Genomic DNA, 22469 nt, shown 5'->3' with positions numbered 1-22469 from the left:
GTGGGTTTTATTCCTTCAACAGTTTGACTATGAGATCAAATTTATTCAGGGTAAACATAATGTCATTGCAGATGCCCTTTCCAGACTACCAGTAGGTGCAGATGTTGAAAATACTTATGGAAAAGAGGAGAAAGAGTTCAAACTTATGTACTTAAAGGGTGTAAAAGATGAAGCTGAAATACTGAAAATCTGTAATGATATTCGTAGAAACCAAAATCATGATGAAAATTGGAAGTTGGTTAAAAGTTATATAGGGAAAAAGGGAGGAGAAAAGGTAGATCAGTATTATAAAGTACAAAAAGGGATTTTGTTTAGGAGACCTAGACCTGACTTAGATAATTGGAAACTATGCTGGCCTGAGCAATGTATTGACACGTTAATCAGTTACATACATGAAAGCTTTGGACACTGCGGAGCAACAAAATGTATACAGAAGATACAGGAAAATGTATACTTCTATAATATCAGCAGGAGAGTGAAGAAAAAACTTGAAACCTGTGATCGTTGTCAGAGGGTAAAAGTGAGTAACCAGACTTCTAAAGGATTGATGCAAAACATTTTAGCAAATATAAACCTTGAATTGACAGTTATTGATCTATATGGACCACTACCAAGATCAAGGGGAGGGTATAGTTACATCTTTGTTATAGTTGACGTTTTCTCTAAATTTATAAAATTGTATACATTAAAGAGAGCAACAAGTAAACAAATTATCATCAAGCTGACGAATCATTATTTCACAAATGTTGGTATACCCCAGGCCATCATGTCTGATAATGGGTCACAGTTTACATCTAAATTATGGAAAAATTTTATTGAAGATACAGAAATAAAACATATTTTGATTTCGGTTTGTCACCCATCAAGTAACCCAGCAGAAAGGTAAATGAGGGAAATTGGAAGGCTCTGCAGAACATACTGTAGTAAAAATCATGTTAATTGGATTGAAAATGTTACTGACTTCGAGGATATAATGAACAGCCTACAGCATTCATCCACTAGTTTTTCACCTTATGAAGTAATGTTTAATAGACGACCTGCAAATTTGATTTCTGAGAATGTTGATTTCCCACCTTGTCAAACTATGACACCCCAGGAAAGAGAGACAGCTGTTAGGAACACTATGAAAAGACAAGGAGAGGTAAGAAAATGGAGACATGATGCAAGAAGTAAAGGAGTACAGTTCAGGATAGGAGATCTGGTCTTAGTAAAAACACAGGAAAAATCTAAATTGATGAGTTCTGAAATAAAGAAATTTTTTGACATCTATGTAGGCCCCTTTGAAATCAAGGAAAACTCTCACCCTAATGCCTATAGGCTAATCTACCCAAAATCCAAGAAGTTATTTGGACTGCGCAATGTTACAGGGTTAAAACTCTACAAACATGACCCATAAAATAGTCATTAATAAGTAAAATGCTGCTCGGAAAGAACTAGTTGACTGGCCCAACTATATCACTTTATTGTTTTATCATTCAAGGAAAACTTCATGTCAAAGTGTGGGACTATGTCAGCTAAAAGTATGAAGTAGATTTTGTGTTAATGTGAATTATGTCTGTCCTAATTTCTCTTTGTTCTCTAATATACCCATTCATTAAATTTGGTATGAGATCAGTGTGTCGGACTACGAACCATTCTACAGTGTCATAGTAATGTCTCTTAACAGAAACCAAAGTTAATGATGTGAGCACTTTTAAAGTAATAAGATATGAATAGTGATTGTGTGTAAGAAGACAAAACCTTGTCATTTGTAAGCTATGTCAGATGGAACATTATTTAATGGATAAAGCAAACTGGAGGTACTTGTCAGATTACGAGAGTGTGCTTTGAAGGTATGTTATAGTGTGTTAAAAATATAGTGGGTAGTCATGAAATTTAATTATGCAAATTAAGAATGTATTGAGATTTGGAGCATTATGGAAACCGATGTTGGTGTGTTACTTTTGAAACCCTTGTGATGGATTGAAGGTTATGTGATACTAATTTTGAAGTTTATATTGTGGGAGAATATTTTGTAATAGTTTAGATAATTTAATGTTAAAGTGAATGAAGAGCTGTTAGGAATTTATCCCATACCCTGTTACACAATTTGGAATAATTTCTATTCATGGCAATATGCTATTTGAGCACAGGAGAGTAAACAAAAATGAAACACTGCTTAATAATTATGTAAAGTTAAGGTATAAATACTAACAATCTTACACAATTTAAGTGTAGAGTTTGTCATAATGTGACCTATAAAGCTGACATAGATGTACAATGTGAGGATACTGCAATGATAGTCACAATCATATATGGAACGTCTCAGCTACCTCATTATAAAGGAAACATTCAATCATAAATATGTAAACCAATCTGACTCTGAAAATACAGCACAAGCCATGCCATAAGGTATGTTATTGAAGCACTTATATTAAAAGATTGTGAGAGATGCCTGCGTTCCACAGTTCACTTAATATATTCTAAAGAAACCACTGACAATTTTTCCTGCTATCAGAAGAGTGAGTTTAACTAAGATGCATTAAGTCAGTATTGAAGTAAACTTGAGTTTATACATATACTATATAATTATGTACCCATCTTAACACGGCTCTGCAGCTACCATGATCAATTAAATATAAGGTGCCATATTTTATTGTTAGTTATAAGCTCATTACACTTATTACTCAATACAGCCAATGTAACCTTCAAATTGTATATCATGGAAAGTATATATATATATATATATATATATATATATATATATATATATATATATATATATATATATATAAATATGTGTGTCTATCGACCTGCCAGCGCTTTTGTTTGGTAAGTTTCATCATCTTTCTTTTTATATATATATATATATATATATATATATATATATATATATATATATATATAAAAAACTAAGATCACTTGGGAAACCAATTTTATTACTAACTTTCGGAACTGGAAATTTTATTATGATGTATGTATGAGATATACACAGGGTGATTCAAAAAGAATACCACAACTTTAAAAATGTGTATTTAATGAAAGAAACATAATATAACCTCCTGTTATACATCATTACAAAGAGTATTTAAAAAGGTTTTTTTTCACTCAAAAACAAGTTCAGAGATGTTCAATATGGCCCCCTCCAGAAACACGAGCAATATCAACCCGATACTCCAACTCGTTCCACACTCTCTGTAGCATATCAGGCGTAACAGTTTGGATAGCTGCTGTTATTTCTCGTTTCAAATCATCAATGGTGGCTGGGAGAGGTGGCCGAAACACCATATCCTTAACATACCCCCCTAAGAAAAAATCGTAGGGGGTAAGATCAGGGCTTCTTGGAGGCCAGTGATGAAGTGCTCTGTCACGGGCTGCCTGGCGGCCGATCCATCGCCTCGGGTAGTTGACGTTCAGGTAGTTACGGACAGATAAGTGCCAATGTGGTGGCGCTCCATCCTGCTGAAATATGAATTGTTGTGCTTCTTGTTCGAGCTGAGGGAACAGCCAATTCTCTAACATCTCCAGATACTGTAGTCCAGTTACAGTAGCACCTTCGAAGAAAAAGGGACCAAAAACTTTATTGGATGAAATGGTGAACAAATGTACAACTAAATGAAACTTTATAGCTCCCTTAATTCGCCGACAGATAGTGCTTGGCTCTGCCTTTTGTCGTTGCAGAGTTTTAAATTCCTAAAGTTGAGGTATTCTTTTTGAATCACCCTGTATTTTATTCCATAGTGACACACAATCCCATGCATGCCATGCATGGGCTTGTGTGTGTGGGGGGGTATTATAACAAACGTAAAATCATGTATGTCAGTAATTTCTTTATGTGTAATGTTTTATGTAAATATAGTCTTTGACTGTGAGTTTAACAACTAAGAGATGGTTATCTTTGGTCATGCGGGAAGGAGGTCGATCTTTGGAAGAGGTGGTTGACGGTCTTTGGATGGGGAGCGTGGGTTGGAGGAGGTGGTAATACGGATGTGGTGTAAAACAATGTCTTATTGCATATTATTGTAGAAGTGTTAAATGTGAATAAATGAATTAAATAGTGATGCGCAAAACTAATGTAATGTTTGCTCTTTAAAAATCAAAATACCACATCGCCCTACAAACCAGTTAGTCTCATCCAAACACAAAGAAAACCGCAGGAACATCACAGTGGAATCACCTCTAGACTTCACGAAGACAACAACGCAGCCATCGATATGAGTTAAGTACCAAACTGTTCGTACTTGTTAACGACCTCGGACTATAAATTTGAATCTCCTGTAGTGCCTGAAGTCACCATGTGGACAAAGGAGTAGGACAACTTATAGACTGTGGAAATCTTAGGAAGAGGTCTGTTAAAACGTCTGCATTAAATTTTGCACAAAACTCCGGAAAACTTTTACAGAGACACAGCAAATGATGCAGGAAGCTGTGGTGGCAACTAACCTGTGCGTTCAGGTTACGATTGGAAGAAACACGGTTCTGAATACTGTCTGAGTTCAACTGCACACACTGATGAACACAATCTAGTGATACAAAGCCTGAGTCCATTGTTCTGACCTGAGGTGTAGCAAACAGCCATTGTGGCGAGACTAACATCTCATGTGACGTGGGTGTAGTACACGGATTGTAGTCAGCAAGAGAAAATCCAGTCTTGGGAGACATGATGAATACATCCAGAGAGTTCATTTGAGCTTCCAAGTCCATGAGGAAAATGATGTGTGGATAAGTCATGGTGATGAATATTCATTTGTAGCACAATGAACCGGCATGGGAGACACGAAATGTACTTGAAATTTGTAATGGGGTCACCAATGTGGGAATGTGATGGGTTACTATCTCAAAATCAAACACTTCCACTTTATATGAATATAATAGAGGGAAACATTCCATGTGGGAAAAATATATCTAAAAACAAAGATGATGTGACTTACCAAACGAAAGTGCTGGCAGGTCGATAGACACACAAACAAACTCCAATATACACACAAAATTCAAGCTTTTGCAACAAACGGTTGCTTTATCAGGAAAGAGGGAAGGAGAGGAAAAGACGAAAGGATGTGGGTTTTAAGGGAGAGGGTAAGGAGTCATTCCAATCCCGGGAGCGGAAAGACTTACCTTAGGGGGAAAAAAGGACAAGTATACACTCGCACACACACGCATATCCATCCGTACATACACAGACACAAGCTTGTGTCTGTGTATGTGTCTGTGTATGTACGGATGGATATGTGTGTGTGTGCGAGTGTATACCTGTCCTTTTTTCCCCCTAAGGCAAGTCTTTCCGCTCCCGGGATTGGAATGACTCCTTACCCTCTCCCCTAAAACCCACATCCTTTCGTCTTTCCCTCTCCTTCCCTCTTTCCTGATGAAGCAACCCAACCGTTTGTTCTGAAAGCTTGAATTTTGTGTGTTTGTTTGTGTGTCTATCGACCTGCCAGCACTTTCGTTTGGTAAGTCACATCATCTTTGTTTTTGGATATACTTCCACTTTATATTTAGATATAGATATATATTTAAATATAAACATCTACTTGTGTATGTACAACAAGTCACATAAAAAGACTGAATCATTTCAAACTTTTCATCCAAAGAACTCAACAAGCGGAGAGAGAGTCCTCTTTGTGGGTTGATGTTTATATCAATGCCACACCAGCAATAATTATTAGCATTTATAGACATTTGGAAAAATCTGGAAGATCATACCTTAATATATGGTTATAACAATTACATTTTAATATATTTCATTACAACACTTAATTAAGGTCAGTGAGATCTAATAATAAAGTAAATATTCAAATGCTGAAACATATCTGTCTAGGTGAAAGCAGAAAAACTCATTTTATGAAAGCTGTATCTGTAACATTTGTCGAGTTTTGAAAAAGTGCTCCTCAATTTGGAAGGAAAGACAACATGCAAATTAAAGAGCCCTTTTCCCCTTTATATAACAGATTTCACGTGGTCTAAACTTTCAATGCCAATTATGGTCACATTAATACAAATTTCTGGGATCTGTTGATACATTTTTGATTTCGTGATTTTTCTGAATCTACTGACACCCATATTAATGAGCAACAGTCCTTAGTTAAAAATGGCTGAATTATCAGTAACTAAATTTGAATATACAAGATGGATCCCATGGTCATAAACTAGGGTTTTCCACTGCATGGGCATAAATTAGTACTGCATACTTTATTAGCTGCTGCTCATACCAAATAGTATATAAACAAAATACAACTACAATCTTGTCTGCCAGAGAAATGCAAATATTCTCACCTATAGAATTTACGAACTATAATAAATTAAAGAAATTGAACAATATCCTGGAGTGAGTCTTCGTATGGCCAAAGGCACTTTGGTCACTCAGTTCAGTCTGTTCCTATTCCGTTCATTCTGCTCTTAATGTTCATTTAGCATAAATTCAGTCTAGCTAACCTGCATTTCAATCCAGCCTTGGGATCTGTTTGTGGTCTCTGCGTTTGTTTGATTCAGGCTGTGAGAAAATATTTTATAATGACTAACAGTACAGGTGAATACAGGGTTATAAATACAAAATAAAATAGGGGTATTGCAGGAGTAGGTTTAATAATGAATAAAAAGTAGGAGTGTGGGTAAGCTACTACAAACAGCATAGTGAACACATTATTGTGGCCAAGATAGACACGAAGCCCATACCTGCTACAGTAGTACAGCTTTATATGCCAACTAGCTCTGCAGATGATGAAGAAATTGATGAAATGTATGATGAGATAAAAGAAATTATTCAGGTAGTGAAGGGAGGCGAAAATTTAATAGTCATGGGTGACTGGAATTCGTGAGTTGGAAAAGGGAGAGAAGGAAACATAGTAGATGAATATGGATTGGGGGTAAGAAATGAAAGGGGAAGCCGTCTGGTAGAATTCTGCGCAGAGCATAACCTAATCATAGCTAACACTTGGTTTAAGAATCATAAAAGAAGGTTTATACATGGAAGAATCCTGGAGATACTGGAAGGTACCAGATAGATTATATAATGGTAAGACAGAGATTTAGAAACCAGGTTTTAGATTGTAAGACATTTCCAGGGGCAGATGTGGAGGCAGATGTTGGACTCTGACCACAATCTATTGGTTATGAACTGTAGATTAAAACCGAAGAAAGTGCAAAAAGGCGGGAATTTAAGGAGATGGGACCTGGATAAACTGACTAAACCAGAGGTTGTACAGAGTTGCAGGGAGAGCATAAGGGAACAATATAGAGGATTGGGGGAAAGAAATACAGCAGAAGAAGAATGGGTAGGTCTGAGGGACGAAGTAGTGAAGGCAGCACAGGATCAAGTAGGTAAAAAGACGAGGGCTAGTAGAAATCCTTGGGTAACAGAAGAAATATTGAATTTAATTGATGAAAGGAGAAAATATAAAAATGCAGTAAATGAAGCAGGCAAACAGGAATACAAACGAATCATAAATGAGATCGACAGGAAGTGCAAACTGGCTAAGCAGGGATGGCTAGAGGACAAATGTAAGGATGTAGAGGCTTATCTCACCAGGGGTAAGATAGATACTGCCTACAGGAAAATTAAAGAGACCTTTGGAGAAAAGAGAGCCACTTGTATGAATATCTAGAGCTCAGATGGAAACCCAGTTCTAAGCAAAGAAGGGAAAGCAGAAAGGTGGAAGGAGTATATAGAGGGTCTATACAAGGGCGATGCACTTGAGGACAATATTAAGGAAATGGTAGAGGTTGTAGGTTAAGATGAAATGGGAGATACGATACTGCGTGAAGAGTTTGACAGAGCACTGAAAGACCTGAGTCGAAACAAGGCCCCAGGGGTAGACAACATTCCATTAGAACTACTGACGGCCTTGGGAGAGCCAGTCCTGACAAAACTCTACCATCTGGTGAGCAAGATGTACAAGACAGGCGAAATACCCTCAGACTTCAAGAAGAATATAATAATTCCAATCCCAAAGAAAGCAGGTGTTGACAGACGTGAAAATTACCGAACTATAAGTTTAATAAGTCACAGCTGTAAAATACTAACGTGAATTCTTTACAGACAAATGGAAAAACTGGTAGAAGCCGATCTCGGGGATGACCAGTTTGGATTCCGTAGAAATGTTGGAACACGTGAGGCAATACTGACCTTATGATTTATCTTAGAAGAAAGATTAAGGAAAGGCAAACCTACATTCCTAGCATTTGTATATTTAGAGAAAGCTTTTGACAATGTTAACTGGAATACTCTCTTTCAAATTCTAAAGGTGGCAGGGTTAAAATACAGGGAGCGAAAGGCTATTTACAATTTGTACAGAAACCAGATGGCAGTTATAAGAGTCGAGGGGCATGAAAGGGAAGCAGTGGTTGGGAAGGGAGTGAGACAGGGTTGTAGCCTGTCCCCGATGTTATTCAATCTGTATATTGAGCAAGCAGTAAAGGAAACAAAAGAAAAATTCGGAGTAGGTATTAAAATCCATGGAGAAGAAATAAAAACTTTGAGGTTCGCCGATGATATTGTAATTCTGTCAGAGACAGCAAAGGACTTGGAAGAGCAGTTGAACGGAATGAACAGTGTCTTGAAACAAGGATATAAGATGAACATCAACAAAAGCAAAACGAAGATAATGGAATGTAGTTGAATTAAATCGGGTGATGCTGAGGGAATTAGATTAGGAAATGAGACACTTAAAGTAGTAGATGAGTTTTGCCATTTGGGGAGCAAAATAACTGATGATGGCCGAAGTAGAGAGGATATAAAATGTAGACTGGTAACGGCAAGGAAAGCATTTCTGAAGAGAAATTTGTTAACATCAAGTATAGCTTTGAGTGTCAGGAAATCTTTTCTGAAAGTATTGGTAAGGAGTGTAGCCATGTATGGAAGTGAAACGTGGACGATAAGTAGTTTAGGCAAGAAGAGAATAGAAGCTTTTGAAATGTGGTTCTACAGAAGAATGTTGAAGATTAGATGTGTAGATTATGTAACTAATGAGGAGGTACTGAATAGAATTGGGAGAAAGGAAATTTGTGGCACAAACCACTGATAGGATCTGAAGGATGTGATTAAAGATTCCACTTCATCCATCCTTTTTATGAGAGATGACAGGATGACAGTCGATATAGATGTAATCAGCAATAAATAAACCAACAGCTGTATTTTCATCTATGGTTTATTCCAGAGGCAACCGGATTCATCATTTCATTATGCTTCATCTGGTGCTCTAAGGCCACAAAGTGGCTGAGGAGGGGGGCGGCAGGTATCAACTACAGGCAAAATGGCAGCATCACTTTTACTCACAAGTTAAGACAGCTAATGCCACATAAAAAAACATTTGTGTTTCTCAGACTACAATAGTTATCATGTCACATGTTTTAAAGATCAGACAGTCGGTGAAGTATTTAAGTCACACAACACAAACTGAGCAAGGTCTGAGAGAAACAATAATAAGACAAACAAAAACTAGTCATAATCTTGAAGGTGACACAGTAACCATCTTCTAAGTAAAATTCTTTTGTTGTTTCTTTCCAGTCTGGGGGTCACACAAATAGTATCATCACTAGTTTCAACTTTTTAGTAAATTCTTATCAGATGATGTGTACAAAAAGAAAGAAGAAAAGCATGTAGTAAAATACTGATAGCATCTACAACTAACATGCATTTGCATACATTACATAGTAACTCATGAAACATATTCATACAACATTTCAGTAAAAGTACAATACAACAAGTTCAATGTGAATATTTTCACAAATTAAATGAGTGTGTAACTTTTGAACTGAGACACCATCGAGAGAAAACATGGAAATTGCCAAAATATGTACAGTTAACTCTAAATACCATTTTACTTTATATAAAAATTAGAGCATGAACTATTTCAAAGTTCCAATTTACATGTGTACAATCAAAACTCTAAAATATCAGGAAAGGTAATAAATGTCAACTTTGTATAAGTATTATACACAAGTATTTATATAGCTGCTGTGTTTTAAAACTGCCACTCTAGCAACCAACATAAAAACTGCCACCCTAGCAACCAACATACAACATTCAAAATTTAATCTCCAGATACCTAATTATGAGCTGCATCTAAGTGACCATTCAAGAACAACAAAAGAATCATACCATACAAACAGTAATGAGCATTAATGTGAGACAGAAAATGATGAGAAAAAGTGTTGGGGAAGTGGATGGAGTAGATGATGATAACTTACATAGACAGTGCCCAACTAAGGAGATGTGAAGAATGGAGACCAGTAGATGTGAATACCAGAATAGTGAAAAGCCTATCACACTTAACGTATCCACAAAATGGTACTGAATATTGGTAGATGTATATTTTATCTGTGGCTGTCACAATGAATGTATCCACAAAATGGTACTGAATGTTGGTAGTTGTATATTATATCTGTGGCTGTTTATTCTGAGTAGGAGCTAGACTGTGGCTATGTCAATAAAAATTTTGGGAAATACCTCCTTGTCGTGAAACAGAACAATTTTATACTGTTCTAAGTACCCATTTTCTGTTTTATTTTTGTTATAGCACTGGTAACATTGGAGTACATGGTAATGAAAGGATGTATAGGACAGCACTTACAATAGAATCAGGAACGTGGACAAGTGAGCACAGAGAAAAAACACACGATTAATCGTGTAATAGAACCTAAAATAAATATTTTAGAATATACGAGTGCAGAGCATGGCCATTCTCAATATCCAGGCAGAATATAAAATGTAAAAATCATATCAGAGGATGTTCTAAGGAGTAAATACCAGTTCTTGTTGTATCGAATGAAGAGGCACGTAAAGGGTGGTACAGTTAAGAAGTAAACTGTCTACATAAGCTTTTGTTTTTTATGTGGCCTGCCATGAATTCCTCTCCTGTGCCAACCTCTTCATCAGCACTTGCACCCCACATCCTCAATTATTTGTTGTATATATTCCAATATCTGTCTTCCGCTGCTGTTTTTGCTCTCTATGGCTCCCTCTAGTATGACGGAAGTCATTCCCTGATGTCTTAATACATGTCCTTTTATCCTGTTCTTTCTTCATGTCACCATTTTCAATACGTTCCTTTCTTCACCGATTCTGAGAAGAACCTCTTCACTCCTTACCTTATCAGTCCACCTAATTTTAAACATTCTTTTGTAGCACCACATCTCAACACAACTGTCTTCTGTTCCAGTTTTCCTACAATCCATAATTAACTACCATACATTGCCAGGCTCCAAATGCACATTCTCAGAAATTTGTTCCCCAAATTAAAGCCTCTGTTTGATACTGGTAGACTTCTTTTAGTCAGGAATGCTCTCATGCCTGTCTGGTATGCCTTTTATGTCCTCCTTCCTTCATCTGTCGTGAATTATTTTGCTTCCAAGGTAGCAGAATTGTGCACTTTGTGATAAGCAAATTTGGCATTAAGTTTCTCGCTAATCTCATTTCTGCTACTTCTCACTACTTTCATCTTTATTCAACTTACTCTCAATTCATATTCTATATTCATCTGACTGTTTCTTCCATTCAGAGATCTTCTAATTCTTCCTCACTTTCAGTAAGGATAGCAATGTCATCAGTGAATCTTATCATTGACATTCTTCAACTGTGAAATTTAATTTCACCTTGAACTTTTATTTCTGCTGTTGCTTCTTCTGTGTACAGACTGAGCAGTTGGAGTGAAAAACTGAATCATTATCTTATCTTCTTTTTAAACTGAGCACTTTGTTCTCGGTCTTCGAACATCTGACACTGTCTTATGTTGTTGAATGGTTTTTCCACAATGACAAATCCAACAAACGTATCTTGATTTTTATTCTGTCTTGCTTATATTATCAAGCAGGACTGCCTCTCTGGTGGTTTTATCTTCCCTAAAGCCAAACCAATTGCCATCTAATGATTCCTCAATTTTCTTTTAGATTCTTTTGTATATTATTGTTGTCATCACCTTACATGTGTGAGCTGTTAGGTTTACTGTGCAATATTTCTCGCACTTATCTGCTTTTGCTATCTTCTGAAGTGAATGAATTATATTTTTCCAAAAGTCTGATGGTATGTTGCCAGTCACACAGATTCTACACACCAGCTTAAATCGTCTTTCGTTTGCCTCTCCCTCTCCCCTCAATGATTTTAGAAATTCTAGTAGAATGTTATCTATCCCTTCTGCCGATTTACTCTCAAGTCTTCCAAAGTTTTTTATTTAAATTCTGACTGTAATACTGTGCTCTTTCTACCTATATGCTCTCCCTCTCCATGTTTGATACTGGAATTCCCACTGCACTTTTAATCTTGCCGCCGTTGCATTTAACTGCACATAAGGTTGTTTTGACTTTTCTGTGTGCTAAGTCAGTCCTTTCGAAAATCATTTCATTTTTCATTTTGTCACATTTTTCATGGAGCCATTTCATCATGGCTCCTTTGTCCTTCCCATTCATTTCATTCCTGAGTGATTTATATTGCTATAATCCTGTCTGCACCTGAACGCCTTTGAACTCCCTTCTTTCACTGATGAATGTAAGTATTTCACTTGTTACCCAAGGTACTTTGCAGTTATCTCCCTTTGTGTCTGTCCAACATCCATGATTGCTCTTTTTAAAGATGTACACTTCTATTCAACTGAACTGCCTGCTGTGGTACTCCTAATTGCAGCAGCCTCATCTTTAGTGACCTTCAAGTGTGCCTCATCTTTCCTCAGTAATTTAACATACCATTTTCTTCCATACTGAGTCTTCCATAATATTCTCTTAAACTTCAATGTATTCTTCATCATTACTCAATTGTGATCTGAGTCTGTATCTGCTCCTGGGTACACCTTACAATTCCGTATCTGTATGACCATGATGTAAACTGGCTGGAATCTTCCAGTGTCTTCAGGCCTTTCCAAATGTACCTCCTCCTCTTCCTGTGAATTTTGAACAGCGCATTTGCTATTACTAACTGAAAATTATTGCGGAACTCAGTTAGTTTCTGTCCTTACTCATTCCTAGTACTAATCCCATGTTCTCCTGTAACTCTTCCTTCTATTCCTTCCCCTACAATCACATTCCAATCCCCAATGATTATTAGATTATTGATAAATTAGATGTACTTTTCATTCCAACTGATCCACAGTGAGGAGATCCTATAGGATGTAGAACAAGTCAGAAAAACAAGCATAAACAATAAATATTTACAATGAAAAAAAATGTGCCAATGTACCATCTACAGAACCCAAGTGAAAATGATTGTCATGGATATGGAGTGAGTAAAAAATTTTTTTAACATATTTTCATTTAAACGGTAAGAAATACTAAATAGAAAAATCATTTTACACTCTTCTTTACAATGATTGTATTACTGCATTAATTTTGTACAGAAGTCAGGTTGTACTAATACTCACATATTTGATATCATTAGTAACACACATCCACACATCAGATTGTTCTACTAAAACATTCATCAATTGTGTAGGAGTGGCCGCCAATAAATCTTTTATGTTCATTATAAACTGAACTTTAATGGTCATTAAACATTTTATGTCTGCTGTCAAATTACTGCAAATGTGTATTTGTGAACACTTGTGGTTTTTGGACCAAAGTAAGTGTATTTAAATCATTGTGAAGGTTATTCTATTTTGAATATAGTTTCCTAAACAGGCTTCTGCAAGATGTTCCTGAGTTCACACCACAAATAATTCTCATTACATGTCTTTGATTGAACCAATAAAACTTTAGCTTCACTTGATGGGTTATCCCAAAAAATAATCCCATATGAAATTTAAGCTTAGTATGCCAGCATTTTCATTTTTACATTGCCAATGTCTGACAATATTCACACTGAAAGTAGAGATTGGTTTATGTGCTACAGCAGTTCTGTTCTGTGCCCCTCCCTGTTAAATTTACTATCTCTTATAAGTTCTGAACTGCATGTAGTGTGTTTTTTCAACATACAATGACAATGAATTGGTTAACTGATCCTTCTAAGACTACACTTGATTTTCTATTAATTGCCATGTTTATATCATATGGAAATAAAACAAACTTGGCTTCTGCTAATTTTACCAATGAAAGGTCATTGATGTATACAAGAAAAAGCAAGGGCCCTAAGATGGAACCTTGTGGGACACCACGTGTAATTAGTTCCCAGCTAGATGATACCTGATAGCTTAATACATCTCTCTTTCCTAATGACACCCCTTTTTCCTGTCGGAGATATGGGGTCTAAACCATTTGCAGCCTTTCCTGTTGCATCAAAATATATTGTGATTTACACAGTCAAATGTCTTTGACAGATTACAAAATATGCCAGTAGCCTGCAATTTAATAGTTAATGAATGAAGTATATTTTCACTGTATGTTCAGATAACCTTCTCAATATTTCAACACTTTAGAAATCTGAGCTGTGATTTTGAGAATATATTTTTTCCTATCAGATGGTTAAGAAGCCAACTGTACATTCCCTTTTCTAAAATTTTTTAGAATGCTGGCAAAAGTGAAACTGGATGGATCTCTTTCTTTACATACTGCATTACCCCTTCAGTATACTCTCTACCTCTTCATCTTCTCATTGTGATATCGGTGTAGGTTTGCAGCCAAATCTGATGAGAACAACACTATCACCAAATTGTTCATAATAATTCACTCTCTGTCCTACCTTCCTATTCATAATGAATCCTTCTCCCATTATACCATTTTCTGCTGCTGTTGATATTACTCTATATTCAACTGACCAAAAATCCTTATCTTCTTTCCATTTCACTTCACTGACCAACACTATATCTAGACTGAGCTTTTGCATTTGTCTTTTCAGATTTTCTAGCTTCCCTATCATGTTCAAACTTCTGACATTCCATGCTCCAACATGTAGAATGTTATCCTTTCATTTCTCATGGCCACCTGTCCCTTGGGAGGCCTCTCCCACAGATCCAATGGGGGACTAACTTGAGATTATTTGCCAATGGAGAAATCATCATGACACTTTTTCAATTACAGGCCACATGTCCTTTGGATACACTTTATATGTCTTCCTTTGCATCCTTATGTCATTGATCATCACAGATTTTTCCACATTTTAGGGTAGTTTCCCACCTCAAGGACAAGAGAGCACCATGAACCTCTGTCTGCTCCTCTGCCCTCTTTGACAAGGCTGTGGGCGGACTTACATCAGCCTTCAGCCACTGTTGCTGATGATCTTTATTCAGAATTTAAGCAGTGGCTAGGTTCAAACCTGGGACCATTGACATTTTGATTACTAGCCAAAGATGCTATACCCCCCCCCCCCCCCTCCAAACCAGGGGTCTTTTTATGTATTGTAAATGCATTCATCACAATCAGTTTCAATTAATAATACATAAAAATCTCTATTAATCAACCATGAAATGAGAATTTTTCAAGAGGGGAATTGATGGTAAGAGATAAGAATAAAGACAATGAGATAAGGTGCTTGAATTTACCTGTTGTTGCGATACAGAGACCTCAACTTATGATCAACTTCAAGTATATGCTGATGCAGCTCATACTCTGAGGAGAAAAGTTCTTTGCACAACAAACAATGTAATCCTTCTATATCTGGTGCCTTTTCTTCCTTGGTCTGAAAAGCAGACTGCCGATTCACTAGTATCTGTTGTCTAGGCTTTGCAAGAGTTTCATCAGGATGCTTCTTCAGTATTTCTAAGCAACAAAGAAGGAAAAGCTACACGATAAAATTTACATTTTCATCTTTAAGTTCACAGTTTATTTCTCACCTAATGCTTTATCAAAACCATAATAAATCTAGTGTACACAGCATAGCAAGAAACTGAAAACAAAGTGTAATGTTGTGTACACAATGTAACATCTCCCCTCAAAATATTTCTGGCAGACGATATAGCTGTAAGGAGTATTGGTGTCAGATTATGATTAACAGAAAACATGCTTTCTATGAGGCTGACTGCCAGTTATAAACACTGTTATTTTAATGAGTAGAAAGATGCAACTGGATATGATCAGCTTTCGAGAATAAATTTTTGCTCTGCAGTTGAGTGTTTACTGATATGAAACTTATGGACAGATTAAAACTGTGTGCCAGACCAGGACTCAAAAGGTCCTGGGTTAGAGTCCTGATCCGCACATTATTTTAATCTGCCAGAAAATTTCATGATCGGCTTTATTTGTGAAGTACATATTTCGTCTCTGAGTCTTGATATTGAAAACAAGTAATACACAGAACTATTAAATGAAATTTGGTACAACAAGAGGCTTTCCAAGATGTACAGGTAGCAATAGGTTCCTACTAGCTAGCAAAACTATATTTCTATTGACAAAAATAATCTATTTTTGAAAATATTATGTAACTGGATAGATAAAAAACCTACCAACCAAGCAGCAGGAGAACACACATATAGAAGTTATTATTCATGCAAGCTTGCGGTGATAATGGTTCCTTCTTCTGGCAGAAGGGTTGAAGGGTAAGGAAGAAGGGTGAAGGAAAGGGAATGGTGAGGTTTACGAAAAGAGGTAGAGTTTGGAAAAGTCACCCAGAAACCCATGTCATGGGGGACTTACCACATAGAAGGAGAAGGAAAAACTGATTTTTGGGGACTGCTTAGCTTCTCACTCTTATAACATGTGAACAATGTTTTAACAATAATCTCTGTCTTGCATATATCCTATTTTCCACCTTTAAGCTCTCCAGTTTTCAAATCTTGTCAGGTGCAGTCCCTTCAAGGAAGATGGATGACTACTGATCACGTGCCAGATACAGGATAATCAGTATAGTGCAATATAGTGTGTAAGTTTAGATGAGCTTTCCTACAGTTTATGTGATAAAAAACATGAAAGAGCAAGCTAACCTTTATTAAAAGGGTTTAAAGAAGTTACACAGCAGATTTTCCTTTTCTCACTACCTGTACATAGATATGTTAATAGTGTGAGACATTATATACACGGACACTGGTCTTAGAATCTTGTTGTGTCATATTGTGACTGACCTACAGTTATTAAGTTGTGACGGGTTTTTGTCTGCTCTAAGAAAATTTAATATGAACAAAATTCATTAACCAAGGAAAGGGAGGGAAATAGCTATGATCTTCTGTACAATGAAAGAGCTCTCTTAGAAACTGTTTGTGTTAATTTCCAATGTGCATATACATGATTTTAGACTATTTCAGGCTATCACTATAGATGAAGGCAGGAGTAAAATTTGCAGTTGCGTGTATTTCAAGCAACAAATCTCAGAAAATCCAAATACATACAACAAAAGGTATTCACATTATCTGAATCACACAGGTTACATTTGGAATTTCTGTATTTATGATGGTGAGAGGTATGGCAGAATGAATCTGGTGAAAACACTGCTAGGGATTTATCTGCAAAGGATTACACTATGTTTGCAAATATATTGTACATCAATCCAACAACTGCTTCAGGACTAGAAGTGGTTGAAACTGCTCTTGTGCAAATTAAAAAAAATCCTAACTTAGATCACAAAAACTTCAGTGAACAAATTTTTAGGTATAAACCTATTGGAAGGATAACCAGGATGTAGACATGCTACATATCAGACACACTGCAGAAACAACCACCTTTACTGATATGAGAGGCAAGGAGAAGTCAAAGCCGGACAGCATAATGGATTACAACAAAAATTAGTTGGGTGTTGATTAGTTTGACCAGCTGCTGTCATATGACACATTTCAACATCAAATATGTGAAATTCTGTAGGAAGTTACCTTTCCACATAAGCTACTCAGCATATGAAAACCATCTGTGGAGACTTTGATAGGAGCAGAGCCATCTCAAATTACAGCCTGGTACATCACAACTCTCCAGACTGGGCTGTTCCAAAGTCATGCCATGGGACACCCACAAGCACTGGTCGAGTTGCCTGTGGACCAGGTTGAGTAGACTACCTTTCTGGTAGCCCCACTGCACTGTGTTCCCACCTTGTTATGAGCATTCACGAGCCATTTGGGCACCCCTGTCTGTGGGCAGTAAGTCAGCACAGCAGAGCTGTATAGCCTACAGGCCAGCACCTTGAACTCCCGCATGTCAACTTTTTACCGACAGCTACCCACCACTCGCAGTCACTGCTACATACTATCTACTGGAAACTGTTCTCTTGGGAGGGGGGGGGGGGCTGAAACATAAGCAGGGAGGGAAAAAAGTATTGTAAGTTTTGTATACAGTTTACTCTCAGAGTGATAAGAAGCAGACTGGTACACACTGATGCAAAGATATAAGCTACAAGTGTACTAAGTCCAAAGTCACACTTTGTACATAATAAGGCTTCAAAATATATCAAACAAAATCACTGTAGCATAAAAGGTCCCCAAAGATGATTACTGAACACAAGAAACGTCATGTGCTTCATTATTAAATATTGCCTCTATTTTGGCAACAGTGACATTGCAAACACTGATAAAACTTGTGCCACTAATTTGAATATTTTAGTGATTAAAATCAACTGTGGACATAATAGTTTATTAGAAGACAACAATATGAAATATGATAGATTGCTGCACAGTGCACAGAGGAAGTGTTGAGTGGTAGACAGGCACATTGAATGAAGATTGCTTCATATTATCTGCTATCAGACTAAATCCTGCATCAGATGTAGACAAGACACACACACAAACACACACATGTACATATGCATAACTCCCACAGTCCATTGTTGTCTCGGAGCACTAAGGAGCGACTGCTGAGACAGTGGGCATACATTCCATGTGCGAAATTCCTGGGTGTCTGGATGGATAATAAACTGAAGTGACACTAGCATATTGATAAGTCAACCAAAAAAACTCATTTCTACATGCTTTGCACTCAGAAATCTCTTTAACTACGTTGACCTGCAGACAATATTACTAGCATTCTTTCACTCAATTCACTCCTGTGTCATAATCCTCTGGGGCATTGCAGCTAAGGTGAAAACAGTGTTTCTTTTACAGAAACATACAATATATGTAAAGTTGACAACTGAACACACTGCAGAAGCCTGATCAGGGACCTAGATGTTTCTTACACTTACAAGATAATACATGTACTTCCTAATGGTATTTGTGGTTTATAGCACAAGTGAATATTGAATGAACTCAGCAATTCTCAATATCAATATTAGAAGTACAAATAATGTCCATATTGACTACACATCTCTCTCCACAGTTCAGGGTGGTGTTTTACATCCAAGGGCAAGAGTGTATAACGGGTTGCCTGTGGACAACAGATAGGAAATTGAAAATCCTCAATGATTTACACATAATGTAAAAGAATACCTCAATAGCTACTCCTCTGACAATATATCTAGAAACTTAAGACTCAATAACATAAGATAGCTTGCGGCTTCTGATCCTGCAGCACCATAGGAGGGTATACCATTCGTTTGTGAATTATTTTTATGAGCTTCCAACTAGAAATGTCTTATTTAATGTCTTATTTTCATTTATGTTGGAACTTCGTACTTTAATTTTTGAGTTTATTGTGCGTTTGTGAACCTAGTTTTGCTTTTTAATAACTGTCTAGTGTACAGTTCCACTGTCTCTAAATTGGATACAGACTATGATCGCTGTGTTTGGGCACAAGGTGTGATAGTGACCCTTTGCTCACAGCTTCATGTGGTGCAAGCTTTGGTCATGCATCACTGTGAGGGGCTGGACATGAGGATCCAAGGGACATCCGGCTTGTCCCATGTATCCCCCGAATGATCCACAACTGTGGCCACCCCAGTAACTGCCCATGTTCAGTTTGACATATCACCCATGGTTGAGTGGAAGGTCATTCCAAGATGTGGCAGGTAAGAAAAGACATAAGAGGGGGCCGACCGAAAGGCCCCCCCCCCTTCCCCCTCTATCCCCAGGTTTCTCTGACAAACAGTTACAGGTGCTCTCTGTAGCTGATAAAGATTCTGAACGATGTGCAGTCCTACAGAAGGTGGGATTACTGGTACGTGGGAGCTCCAATTTTAGGTGTGTAGGTCCTTAAGGATATGGCTGTGAATGGGAAGAAGAAGTCTAGTGTGCAGTTTGTGTGCATACTGAGGGGGAATCATACTGTATATGGAATGGGTTCTTCCAGACATCATGAAGACCACTGGGTTCAGCAAACTGGTTGTGATGGCTCATGCCACTACTAATGATGTGTGTCATTTTGGATCGGAAGAGATTCACTCTGGTTTCCAGTTGCTATCTGAAATGGTAATGACTGAAAGTATTGCCTGCAACATGAAGGCAGAGCTCACAAGCTGTAGCATCATTGACAGGACCAACTGCAGACCTTTGGTACAGAGAAGAATGGAGGATCTGATTCAGAGGCTCAGCTCACAATCTATAGCATTGTTGACAGGACTGAGTGCGGACCTTTGATACAGAAGCAAGTGGAGGGTCTGATTCAGAGGCTCAGATGGTTCTGGAACCTTGTAGGCTGCAGATTCCTCAACCTGCGCCATAAAGTGGTGGGGTATCGCATTCTGCTTAGTAGGCTACGGATCAATACAGACAAGAGGTGGGTACAAGGATGGTGGGAGATCTGTGAATTGGACTGAGTAGTTTTTTTAGGTAAGAGGAACCTGAGAAAGAACAAAAAGGGTTTCAGTCTCAAAGTGTAAAAGTCAAATAAAGGATGAGGATAGACCCAGGAACCATAAGTATTATAGATGTAAAACACTGACCTCAGATGGCTGTGATAGGACACCCTTCAAGTGATATCAAGTAACTTTAAAACTGCACTTTTATAGAACTGTTACAAAATGAACTTTCACGTAAATTGCAAATAATTGAAAGCCTCTTTCATTTCGGTCTAGCATGTTTTGTGCATTGTCTATACTATAAATATGGATGAGAACGGGCAATTAAAATTTACCACTTTCAGGCAAGCAAAACTATACTTTGAATTACTAGCACAATTTGTCGAAGAATAGGAAATTATAGATAAATGAAGGTTTGAGGAGATTTAGGTTTTGGACTGCGGCAGGTGCTGATTGGATCAGTAGAATTATGTGCTTTATAAACAAGTTGATGCATATGCAACAATTGATTTTTGAGTATCTTTGATTATAGAAAACATTGAACTTTTAATTTTTTCATTGTAGGAATTTATTTTCCAGTTCTGTTGAGCTGAAATTTTTACAAGCGGATTACAGAGTGTGAGTAATTCATTTCAGACTGTTTTGTCATTACTCATCTAAGTAATTTAATGGCTCTCGTGTCGTGACTGAACTTCCATTTTTAAAATCAATGCAATAAATCCAAACTAAAATAAAACCCATCGCCCCATAATCCTTACCAATGGAATCACAGCATGCATCCAGACCAGAGAGACCGTAATGTCATACTAATAAATGGGTTCATACTGCCAGATTCTTTGTAAATTTGACTTGATTTTGTAATCACTGCAATAACATCACATATCTTATCAACCCATAAAGTGTCATTTCATTTCCTTCACGTTTTTTGTCAGCCAATGTATATGGTGCTAAAAGTATACTGGGGCAGTACACCTATATCTTCCTTAGTAAAGGAACATTTGGAAACAGTTCAACATTTCTGCTTCTCCTTTTCTACCCTCAAATTCAGTCTCTGTGTCATGCACGTGTGTGTGACCACTAATTTCAGTAGCACTAACTTCCTTCACATAGACCAGAATTTCTATGGATTTGTGAGTGATATTTCAGTAATATTCTGTTACAGTAGTTGTTAACAGGTTTACATATTGCCCCTTGACAGTACTGCAAGAAAAGAAATTTGGTAAGAGTTTCCCATGTCATCCTTCAATTTCTTCTTCTTGAACAGTGTCTAGCTTCCATATACTTCAACAAATCAGGAGAGCACTCCTATGCAAGAGATTGGTTCATTATTTGACCTGAGGAGGTGTTTGGGACGTACTATTATATGATACACTGTTTTAATCACTTTAGTGGGTATCCCATTCCATCTTGCAGAGATTTGGTTTTTTAATGACGGTATAACATTTTCCACATTCTTCTGCTTTTTCCTAGCTCTGCAGTCCTTGATAGGCCTTGGCCCACTCTAGGACATAATTCCATTCCTTCCTGCCCAATTTCTTGCAACTCCAATAATTTTTAGATTTTCTTGTAAGTCAAACAGGTATCGAAGTCTCGGTCTTCGACTGCTTCTTCATCCCACTGGGTGTTTTAGCAGTGCTACTTTTGTTATGTTCTCACATTTCATATGAAAGACATGGCGTCCCATTTTATGTAGTTTATTTTAGTGAACTTTTTCCACAGTCTAACTTATGAGGCATATTAACTACAGTGGTACACAAAGTTCATTCATTGGTTGAATAAGCTTATTTCTTTTTATGGTTTTATATGCTGTTTTAAAATCAACAAATGTATGATGCATTTCTATATTGTATTTCCTTGTTTCATCTGGAATTTTACTCAGGGTGGATATTTGGTCAGTAGTTGAATTGCTAGATCGAAAGCCTGCCTGTTATCTCCTGACTGCTTTTTCTGCAAAATGTTTTACATGGGTACATCTACATCTATAGACAAGCTCTGCAAGCTACCTTAAGGTTCATTGTAGAGGGTACTTTGTACCACTACCAGTCATTTC

At 37.1% G+C, this 22469-nt stretch overlaps 1 protein-coding gene across 1 annotated transcript in view; it reads right to left on the bottom strand.

Moving 5' to 3' along the window:
* LOC124805352 (putative helicase MOV-10) overlaps positions 1-22469 on the bottom strand; it is a 447080-nt gene that overhangs the window by 356463 nt on the left and 68148 nt on the right. The window contains exon 3 of the mRNA XM_047265888.1: positions 15375-15591. Coding sequence (XP_047121844.1) covers positions 15375-15591 — 217 coding nt within the window. The remainder of the gene's footprint in view (positions 1-15374; positions 15592-22469) is intronic.

This window comes from Schistocerca piceifrons, chromosome 7 (assembly GCF_021461385.2).
Source record: "Schistocerca piceifrons isolate TAMUIC-IGC-003096 chromosome 7, iqSchPice1.1, whole genome shotgun sequence".
Taxonomy (NCBI): domain Eukaryota; kingdom Metazoa; phylum Arthropoda; class Insecta; order Orthoptera; family Acrididae; genus Schistocerca; species Schistocerca piceifrons.
Note: the sequence above shows the minus strand (reverse complement) of the source record. Positions and strands in the feature narration are given on the sequence as shown.